At 46.9% G+C, this 10,757-nt stretch overlaps 4 protein-coding genes across 4 annotated transcripts; 2 read left to right on the top strand and 2 right to left on the bottom strand.

Annotated features, from left to right (window-relative positions):
• Nucleotides 1-682: 682 nt before the first annotated feature.
• Nucleotides 683-1,798, bottom strand: H257_13401 (hypothetical protein; the record flags this gene model as incomplete). The annotated part of the gene is made up of 3 exons (XM_009840901.1): nucleotides 683-1,060; nucleotides 1,109-1,179; nucleotides 1,231-1,798. 3 exons carry the CDS (start codon nucleotides 1,796-1,798, stop codon nucleotides 683-685), a joined length of 1,017 nt encoding a protein of 338 aa, XP_009839203.1.
• A 2,596-nt stretch (nucleotides 1,799-4,394) lies between these two features.
• On the top strand, nucleotides 4,395-5,375 carry H257_13400 (hypothetical protein; the record flags this gene model as incomplete). The annotated part of the gene is made up of 1 exon (XM_009840900.1): nucleotides 4,395-5,375. One exon carries the CDS (start codon nucleotides 4,395-4,397, stop codon nucleotides 5,373-5,375), a length of 981 nt encoding a protein of 326 aa, XP_009839202.1.
• A 2,624-nt stretch (nucleotides 5,376-7,999) lies between these two features.
• Nucleotides 8,000-8,506, top strand: H257_13399 (hypothetical protein; the record flags this gene model as incomplete). The annotated part of the gene is made up of 1 exon (XM_009840899.1): nucleotides 8,000-8,506. One exon carries the CDS (start codon nucleotides 8,000-8,002, stop codon nucleotides 8,504-8,506), a length of 507 nt encoding a protein of 168 aa, XP_009839201.1.
• A 259-nt stretch (nucleotides 8,507-8,765) lies between these two features.
• Nucleotides 8,766-10,603, bottom strand: H257_13398 (hypothetical protein; the record flags this gene model as incomplete). Its single annotated transcript, XM_009840898.1, has 6 exons — nucleotides 8,766-9,173; nucleotides 9,223-9,416; nucleotides 9,588-9,696; nucleotides 9,747-9,989; nucleotides 10,134-10,308; nucleotides 10,368-10,603. 6 exons carry the CDS (start codon nucleotides 10,601-10,603, stop codon nucleotides 8,766-8,768), a joined length of 1,365 nt encoding a protein of 454 aa, XP_009839200.1.
• Between the last annotated feature and the right edge of the window lie 154 nt (nucleotides 10,604-10,757).

Here is a 10,757-nt window from a genome sequence, read left to right as displayed (position 1 = left end):
CACCAATAACAACAGAGGGCGCCTCTGTTGGGGACATGAAAGGGGTATTGTGCAAAACCGTGGTTGGGTCCGTTGGGGCCGCGGGCGCTGGTGCCAATGAGCGCACTGCGGGGCTAGGAGAGGCGAGATCATTACTCATCGCCTCTAGCGGAGGGCCAAGCGGGTTGGTGGTAGACGGGGGAAGGCGATCGGCAGCCCGCCGATGAATCCAGGGTTGTCTCGCGTTGAGCCAAGAAACCTTGTACACGAATTTGGCCTTCCAGTCAATCCATGGCTGGTGGGACTCCAGCCAGGATATCCCGATGATGAGATCCCATCTCTCATCGAGGTCGATAACATAGAACGGTTCGACTGAGTCGAAACCGTCGAAGGTGATGGGAACATCGACGATTATGCGTGGTTGAGACTCAGTGTGGCCGTTGGCCATCTTGACGCGAACCCTGTCGGAGGGATCCGAAGAGGTTGAAGCGAGAGAGAGTGGCGCGTCTGGCGTAGTTGTTCGACGCCCCACAATCGATTAAAGCAGAGAGCCTGGCCGGGAAGCCAGGCACGACAAGTTCCAAACAAATCATTTTCTTGGTTGGAGCCCAACACGACACAGAAGATCCATGTCTGAGGCTAGGTCCTTAGAGTGTGTCAGCACGCCACACACCTCCAAAGGACCTAGGGTGTCCCCAGTAGGTCACCTCGCGCCGTTTCCCGCCGCACTCGAGCTCGGAGCGGGGTGGAATGGTGGACGTGAGCCACCATGGCGTTCAGGATTGATGCGGTTCGGTGGTGGACCGCTCGGAGGGCGTCGCGAAGGGGTATCGGGCGCAGTACGGGAGGAAACGTGTAAGGGCGGGGCGGCTGACGCCACACGGCGAGGGGCCTGGCATGCGCGGGAGAAGTGTCCCGGGCGACCGCAATTGAAACACGTGCGGTCGTCCGATGCCTGGGCGAGCATGGAGACATCCATGTCGGAGGACGCCGCGTGTGCGTGCGCGAAGGAGGAGAAAAACGATTCCGAAAGCGCGATTCGGACGGCTTCTTCAAAGGTGTCCGGGTAGGCACGAAACAGCTATGTGCGCGCCGGGCCTTGGTTGAGACCGTCCATGAAAACGGTCACCCGCAGGGGCTCCGGGAGTGACTCTTCATCGTTAATGTTCGCAGCCAAGAAGCGAAGATCATGGATGAACTCTTGAAGGGAGCGTTACCCTATCTTGCAAGCCAGATATTTCGATCGATAACGAAAGTCGCTGTTGGGTGGCAGGAACATTGCCTTGAGTTCGGTCTCAAAGACCACGAAAGATTGGAAGCAGTGGCGGTCCGTCAAGCGTTTGGAGAACGCCCAATCTTCCGCACAACCCTTCAAATGCGACATCGCGAAAGCTACGTGGGTGGCGTCGTCGGAGATACGCTGAGCATCAGCAGCAGTGCTGACTTGTAAAAGCCAGCGGAGGAGTTTGTCCGACTCCGCTTCGCCGAATTTGGCAACATCCAGCTTGATCGACTGCAGGCGAGAAGTCGATGGCGTTTCTGATTCCGAAGCGTGCGTGAGGCGCGTGATCTCATCGTGAGCGATTCGCAGAGAATCTTGGAGGGTGCAACCATGGGACGACATGGTGGAGGCTTGGCCATCTAAGGTCGCGATTTTCTCGCGAGCGACGCGAAGAGAATCTTCAAAGTTTCGCCCGTGCGAAGACATTTGGGCGACTTGTTCTTCCAAAGCCTCCTGGGCGGCCATAGCTTCGGCAACCGAGAGATCAATCGTGCTACCAATGCCTTCCAAAAGGCGAGTTTGGTTATCGGGAGTCATCCCGCCAATGAGTAGCGCGGTGTCCGGGACGCAAAAGGGCGAAGACCGCCAGGTGGTTTCGGGGTGTGGTGGAGGACATTTTATTGGTCGACTTGACGAACGTGGAGTGCTACCAGGTGTGTACGTGCGCAGAGGAAGACGCAGGAGATGGTAGAATCAAGAATGAATTGATAGCGTTAACACTACTACGCTATCACTAAGCTACGCGCAACCAACCATTGATGTATCGACGGGGGAACACCTTGGTTGCGCAAGAGGACTTGTTGGTGTGCGAAGAGACACCTTGGACTGAAGAGGTGTCGAGTAGTCATCCGGTTAGTAACCGGATTATGGGCATGGTTATACATTTCATCTCTACATCGCACCACAGAGGAAGTTGAAGTGGTTGTGACTGTGGATATGTTGGCTGATCTCATGGCTTGCTCTGCTGTGGATGATATGATTGACCAAGCGGACGACATTGCCAATGATTCTGAATTTGAAATTTCTTTATAATTGTAATGGAATTTGTATTTGATTTTATATTTATGCTTAACTGTTGAAGTGTTTTATACCATGCAAAAACTCTACTCGCTTTGAACAATAGCCAAGCAAAGCTGTTCATTCTAAAATTGTACTACTAGTATGTCTTGAGAGATTTACAATTGGTGTTATCCAAACGTCGTATGGTTGTGAAATATCACCTGTCTTGAGAGATATCTACTGCACGGTAGCTTCTTCAATGACTACGTCATTCTTGCCTGTCTGTCTCACCAACAGATGGAGTTTCATCCCGGTCGCCCGCTGTACACCCCTACACCCCCGGATACACGACCAAAATATGGCCTCCGTTTTTCCGTGATTCTGTCCGATTTTCACGGTTAGTCAATACAGTCAAATACTGTACTGACTGTACTCCAGTCAATAGTCAATAGTCCTACCATACCCAACACAATACTGTAAATATCTCATCAGGGAGGATACAGCACTGAAGTTGCTGGAGATTACCGGTAACAGAAAGTAACGTTGTACTGTACAAACAATACAGCTGTAGTACTTCGAAGGACTAGTACTGGTAGTAGTACTAGTAGCTTATTATGAATGCGTACAGATACCGGCTTCCCCGGATTACAGTATTTCAGCAAGGATTTATCCGTCCCTCCCCTGGGGAATCCGGATAACAAGGGCTGCGTACGAAGACGAGGACCGAACTTCGAAGAAGATCGGTCGAAGCACGAGGTATGAAGCGTTGAGCGAAGTAAAAACCGAAGCTTACACACTGCCCCTGGTCGAGCAGGCGCGTTACAATTGGCGAAGCGGTTCCACAATATGTGGTTCTAGTACTGTATCGGCCCTCGCGGAGGAATATCTTAAACAAATGATAATCCAAAACTCAACCATGAACAGATAACACCCCCCAAAATATCACCCCAACGCACAGGAAAATGCGAACAAGCCAATGATATTGGCAATCACCCAAATATCTCGCAATTGCCTCACGCAATGAAAGCGATGCATGTAATAACCAAAAATACTACTAGTACTACTCTGTGCTTCAATATAATGTACATTTGTCTCAGATGGGTGTGTTTTAATATAATGTACATTTGGTTTGACCAATGAGGGTCACGAAACAAATATTTTCAGCCAATCAAAGCAAAACCTGGTGTTTCATCGAAATACATCGATATTATTGGTGGATACCTACCAATCAAAAGTTGTAGATGACATACTGCATCCATTTAATTGGCGGAAAAAATCTGCTGATCAGATTAGGGTGGGTGTGATTATTTAAGTGGTTGTTATTCTGTCATTTATGATCGAATCGCTTTATTAAAATAACAGGAGGATCAGAACAAACGCTTTCGGCAGCCAATCGAAATTCACAATCTGGACCAGAGGTCGCGTGATAGGCCAAATTTCCTCAAATGTACACTATAAAATAGCACAGAATAGTACTTCACACTTTCACCACTATTCGTTGGTTTTCTGCCATTCATGCTTTCCTCAGTCTTAGCAGCTACCGTCTTTGCTCACGCTCGTCGTCGCCAACGAAGAATGGCCATGATACGCATACGCGGCGCACTGCGCGAGCGAAATGCCCCTGAGTCTGTGGCACTCCAACTTGATCAGAGAGACACAACATGGTATACCATGTATCGTTCTTGTCACATTCCGTCCTTTCTCACCACAGTGTCATAAACTCCCGATGCTTTTGACAACCTGCTGCATGTGTTTGCCACGGAGTATACGACTTGCCTCGACCCGACTTCTTTGCCATGGCGAACGAAAATTTGTGGCAACACCATTCATCGACATCTTGAAGAACTACATGAATCAATATTTGAAGTATAAGATAACAAAGTGCGGATGCGAGTTGGAAAATCCGTGTTCGCAAACTTGCGAGCATACTTTTATTTCAACAATGTCGCAGATCCAACAGGAAGAAAATTTGATTTTGTGAGATATTTGGCAGTCACCCAAGAGTTACACGGATGCGGTGTTTTGACCGCCATGCACCCAAATCAATGTGCAACCGCGTGGTGGTTGCTGCTATCTTGCCACCTCTGACATTTACGTTTTGCAACTCGTTCCTCTCATTCTCGAATTTGACTCCATGCTGAAAACCGCTGTCGTCTTGTTTGTCGTGGCCGTGACCGCTGCCACCCAGGATAAAATAACGCCCCGCGTGGTTGAATGGCTGCAACAATCGTCCACCGCTAATGTGGCTGTGTCCCTTCACCTCGCTTCCCACGTGAGCGGGCACACTAGCTTGTACAACCATGTCAAATGCAACACCCTCGACGCTGTTGGGGGGGCGTTTCAGTGCAATGGCTTGACCAAGAATGAAATCTGCAGCATCGCAGCCTTGCCCGAGGTCCGACAGATCGTTTTGGTCCTTCGTGTCGATTCCGACTACACCCCCAAGCCTGCTGACGCCCTTACGACGACTGCTGCAACCATAAATCTTTGCACTCCCAACATCATCCCCGAGCCTACCGTCACCGCGGTTGCCCCAACCACCACGGCCACCCACGATAAAATAACGCCCCACTTGGCTCAATGGCTACAACTATCGTCCACCGCTAGTGTGGCTGTGTCCCTTTCCTTCGATCCCCACGTGCACGCTAGCTTCAAGAACAATGCCAAATGCTTCAGCATCGACAATCTTGGTTCGTTTCAGTGCAATCGCTTGAACAAGAATGAAATCTGCAGCATCGCAGCCTTGCCCGAGGTCCGACAGATCGTTTTGGTCCTTCGTGTCGATTCCGACTACACCCCCAAGCCTGCTGACGCCCTTACGACGACTGCTGCAACCATAAATCTTTGCACTCCCAACATCATCCCCAATCATACGACCGCTGCCGCTACGCCTAGCGCGTGTGACAAACCTGTGGAGGACGTGGATTACGAAGGCAACGACATCACGTCCACCCAACGCTCCAACAGCGACGAGTGCTGCGACGACTGTACCAAGACTCCTGGCTGTGTTGCGTACGTATGGACCGCTTGGAACGACGGCACATGCTTCTTGAAGTCGAAAGCTGACAAGTCTGTTCCTAAGGAGGGCACTAAGGCTGCCAAGGTCGTGTTTTAAACTTTGAATATACGACATTGATTGAAATGCTATCAAAATTCTCGGAGTATATACAAGATGTACTGAGTTTGAAGAACCATTCCTATTCCAGGTTTCTAGTAAGCTTATCAGTGTACTAGTAACGTAAAAGACCAATTTAAGATAACTTAACCAATTTAGGATAACTTTGTAATGCCCAATCACACCTCGTTATTTGTTCGAGTCAAAACCTCTATCATATAATGCTGGCCATTCCGTCACGTGAATGAAATGCAAAAACGGCGTAGCAGCCATTGGTAATAGGCATTCAAGATTGGGTTTGAAGTTCCCTAGTCGACACGGGCCACATTGGGTTGGATCTGAGGTTTTGTCGAGTGTTAAACTCGGTGGACATCCATCCACAACAGACATTTAACTCTATAAAACAGTACCCTTGTATAAATTATATGAAATCTGTTGTAACCGCTTAACCTAAACACAGAATTTCAATGCTCAGACACATACATACTTTAAGATAAAAAAGTTATCCTAAATTGGTTATCAAAATGCTTAGAAAGTGACAAATTTACCTGTGAAGTTCATCGCCTAAACTGATAGTTCGATTATGAAGTCAAAGAGGCGCGTCTTGTCTATTGGAATCACTATTCAAAACTCAAATATCGTAACGGACTCAAACGTTATGTCCATTCTACTCCGACGCCTCCAAAAAAGTTATCTTAAATTGATTTTTTACGTTACTATATTGGCATCCCCAATACGTATAATCTGAGTGTATTTTGACTATACGTATACTGTAATAATCACTATACAAATTGTACGTATTGCGATTGTATACTAAAGCTCACATCACATTACTACTCTGGTCCATGAACGACACAAGGCGCAACTAGCTAACAGTAAAGTCTTTGGTGCTCGCAAGTACGTGTGGCTGCTCTGTGTAGGCTAGAGAAGTCTTTAGAGCCTCGAGTACATCAGATTGAAGTGAGCTCAGCGGGTGATTTTCTCTAAAAAAATGACGTTGCACACTGTCACGCTTGTATCTCCAGCACCAAAACGAATTCAGAGAAACGTCGGCTAGCCAATCAAAGACGAGATCTCTGGCTTTCAAATGCACCAATCACATCCATTAAACTAAAAAAACACACGAATGGCTTCACACTGAAGCAAATAGGACTCTTTTCATGGACCAGAGTGGTACTATACAAAGTTCGATTACACTTGAAGTGACTATACCGGTCAATCACGAGGCCTAGGAACCGATGTATAATACGAAGTACTTAAGTAAGACTTACGGGACAGCATTTAATATTAATACCGTTCCTGGTGGATACTATGGGTAATATAATATAATTGTTGAATCAAAGTGTAAGATGACATTGGGATGACAAGGGATGAAATTGGATGAAGTTGTGGGATGAAACCTAAAGTAGTGACCAAGACTTACGTTGGCTCCGAGCGCCCGGGAGGCCGCCTGCGCAAGCGCGGCCGTACGAGAGCGCGGATCTAAGCTTCTCACTTCACCGAATGATCTATCTTTTCTTCTTGTCGGGCAGCGGACGCATGATACAGTACTATCACGGATACTTGAAGTACTACAGTAGTTAGACATGCCATGTCGATCATTGTTCCCGTGTACAACTGTGGTATTTGCAGTGTTTGTAACCGAAGTCACTACGCACTGGTACTGGTAACTGATTCACAAAAAGACAATGAAAAACGAGGCTTTAAGAGAGCAAATACTCTGACCCTGGAGAACGAACCTGAGCTGCCGTCCAGCAGCTCATAACGTAGAAGGGGACACGATCCTTGGGCTGCGGTTTGCTTGTCTGGTGGACACCAGCGCCACAGTGTGTACCACATCACTTTTTTTTGTACTCGGTGAGCACTGCAAGGAAACACCATCACAAGTGATACCCGCGGCAAATACACGAACGAGTGTAAATCAGACGTTACGGTCGGTGCCTTAAGCTCAAGCGACTAAATGAAAATTTCCCATTTAAAATTCCCGTGACACCAACTATACGTATACGCTGTACTGTAGCCGATATATGTTATCCGGAGCGCTTTGTATTGATTGCATGTGTATCGATGCAAATACTGTAAGGGCCTGTTCCAAGTAGATATTTTTAGCAAAATGAAAATTTGGTTCCAACTACAGGTTCCTACTTTTTTACCTGGTTTTGTGCGCAACTCACTATACCAAAAGTAAAAATAGAGGTCCTTGACGTCTTTTTCTAAATCGTGAAAAAAAGAGGTAAATCGATTTTGATTGGCTCATGCTATTTCTGAAAACTACTGTTTACCAGACGCACCCTTAAAAAGTAGTTTTACTTCAGTGTCAGAGGACTACGTATTAATAGTACTCCGGAGTACTATTACTGTAATACTGTGTAGTAGCCGACTTGAGATACTTCAAGAATATCAGAAATCAAGAATATCCGAAATTGAAGAATTACAGCCAATGAAATGCAAATGTCGCCAGTAAATTTGGAACATGCATATTTTGAAATGAGGAAGTACAAGCGTTTTACAGTGTACAACTAAGGTACATCTAAAAAGTCCTCAATCCACAGACCACATGTACTTGATTAAGGTAATAAATTGTTGTTCGAACTTGATTGGCTATAAATATAGATAAGAACAGGATGTCAGAATCCAATGGCTGCCCCAAGCAAGAAGCGTGTAGTATGTACTGCGAGGACAAGTTCGTCGCGGACACGAACAAGAAGTCACATTACACCAATGTGCACTTCACCAAGAACCCATCGATTGCCCCGTACCGTCCGAGCATGTTCGCGGATATGTGTGACGAAGACCTCGACGAGTACACACGGCGCACTGGCATAGTGCTCCACTCGTCTCCGCATTTTGAACGTCCCACACAATCTTGTGTTTTTGACTTGATGCGTGAGCATAATATCTCGAATGATGTTGCTATCATTCTCATGTTGGACTCCCTTGTCAAGAAGCGTGGTGGGGATGTCCGTCAGCTCTTTGTGGACCATGCTCTGCGTTGTGCCACGGAACAAGAAGCGATGGAAAGCCAAAATGAGGAAGTGACGCTGCCCGCTACAACGAAGTCATTGACGTCCAAACAAAAGGCAGCCAAGCGCAAAGTGGCTGCAGCGGCAAAGCGTAGCAGCAAGAAGTAGTCAATGCAATCACATTTTATAGTAACTGTTAACTTGCAAAAATTTCCGGCAAGTATTGGTAACTATGAACTATAGATTTATAGGACATGCTAGTGTAACCTATTGGTTGGTAGCATATCATACTGGCGCCTATTATTGACTAGTGTTTAATAGTCTATACTAGTGTATACTGCGATTTGTTAGTGATCACTATTAACACCTATAGCTAAATAGGTTTAACTAGTACTCATGGTAAACAATATTAATTGTATGTATTTACCTACTGTTGAGGTGGTTCATGCATGACTGTTAGCGACGAAGCTTGGTTAGTCCGTTGCCGTTTTCTCATGTTGTTCACTGCAAGGATCGATTTGCGGTACGCCTGGATCGGATGAAGCAACTTCTGCACTTTCGCCAGTTGACGTGGTGCGTGCTGGATATCGCTTGCATGCTGGATGAGCCACGATGACAGTTCTTGTATTGTTTGGGCGACGTGCGCGGATGCCAACAGCTGCGAGTCGTCCAGAATCGAGACAGTGTCGTGGTTAAGTTCGGGTCGTGCACTAAGTGCGTTTACTTCTTTGTCGATGGATTTTTTCGTGCACTCTTGCCGCAGCATTTCGTCCTTCGTCGTAGGAAACACCCACATAGGCGGCGTTAGCTGCCGCACCTTGTAACGCGGCGGCACCTGATGGACGCCTCGTTAACTCCTGGTGTGTGGAATGTTTAGTTGCTACCTTGGTGTTGTGTGCTAGAATGTATCTGTGTACGAGATGCTTGCACAGGAGAAATTCTCCGTAGGCGTACGAAGGACAGGTACAAGTCCAACGCAGCACCGACGTGTCGTACACGTCATTCAAATCGCCTTCGTCGGATTTCGTTGCGAAAACTTTCCACTGTGCGTTCATCCTGGATTCCCAAGACGGCAGTGCTACAAATAACCCATGAGTGTGGGCAATGCTCTTATCACTATATTCCACTAGCCATGCGTAGAGGACGCTAGTATGGCCTAGCCACAAATAAGACCCACTACGTACAACTAATGGGAACCATGGCAAAATAGTGCATATCAAGATGGTATGGGTGCATAGTAATACTGTACCATACGAAATACGTCCATCTGTTGCACGAATGAACTTGTCGATGTACCATTCTTGTATGTTTGTCACGATGATAAAGCAAAGAAGGTCGAGTCGTGGTCGTTGAAAGTCCTGAACATAGGTGTCAAGATGATCAACAGTAAAAAAAAATACCTCCATACCTTTAAGAATCGATACTTCAGACAGTTAAAGTGCGCCTCGGCCATCATACTGGTTCGAAGGGTCGCCAATGCAGTTGGACACTGAGACCTCGCCCATCGCTTGAATTCATTCTCTGAGTACCAGTTGTTGAACAGGTACACAAATAGATATGATGCGCTGCATTCCTTGCAAAAGTTGTAGATTTCTTCCACAGCGCGGATGTAGAACACGCAAGATTTGTCGTGGGGGGGCATAGCATCGTCCTAGTTATCACTGTGAGTACATAGCTATCACTGTGAGTACATAGCTATCACTGCGAGTACATAGCTGGGCCTAGGCAATCCAAGTAATTGCTAGCGATGTCCTAGTAATCGCTAGTAAACAGTAGTGTATATGTTAGTACGCACATGCATCGACATAAATGGGTGAGCCTTGTAATGCGACTTCATTAGTGATAGCAACGGCCCCAGCACCGCTTTGTCACAGAAGCTTTCCTCCAACACGTGTGCTCCATGCACCCACACTGCTGGAAACGCAGGCGTGTACCCTTCAACATGGAGCAAGGTATTCGTCGGGGCGAACCTTAATCCAAGTCATTTGTATCAATTAGCTTACACACGTAGGTGTAGTACCGCACTTACCTGCGGATATCTGGAAATACATTTCCTTGTATGAAGCGTGCTCGAATTGCTCGATCCATGTGCCACAAGTACAAAGACAATTTCACGCCAGTCCAAACGGCCGTTGCTGCTGCAATTTGAGCGCTATCCTTGTCCATATGGACAAAGGCTGGATGCAACCCAAAGTTATCGCGTAGTAATGCAAGCCATCGCTGCAAGTAAGCGGCCTTGACTTCCGCTGTGTCTACGTTAAACATTATAAACATGCATCCACAAAATATATGTAGTTCACCTAGTAACCACTATGTACAGCTAGCAGCTAAGTAATAACACATACAACCACGTAGTGACACCTACAAATCCATAGTAGGCGCTAGTGTTACACAGTGAAAGCAATAATATACTAGTGTT

Source organism: Aphanomyces astaci (genome assembly GCF_000520075.1).
Source record: "Aphanomyces astaci strain APO3 unplaced genomic scaffold supercont1.48, whole genome shotgun sequence".
NCBI classification, from domain to species: domain Eukaryota; phylum Oomycota; class Saprolegniomycetes; order Saprolegniales; family Verrucalvaceae; genus Aphanomyces; species Aphanomyces astaci.
The sequence above is the reverse complement of the archived record's forward strand: the minus strand, read 5'-3'. Positions and strand labels throughout refer to the sequence as shown.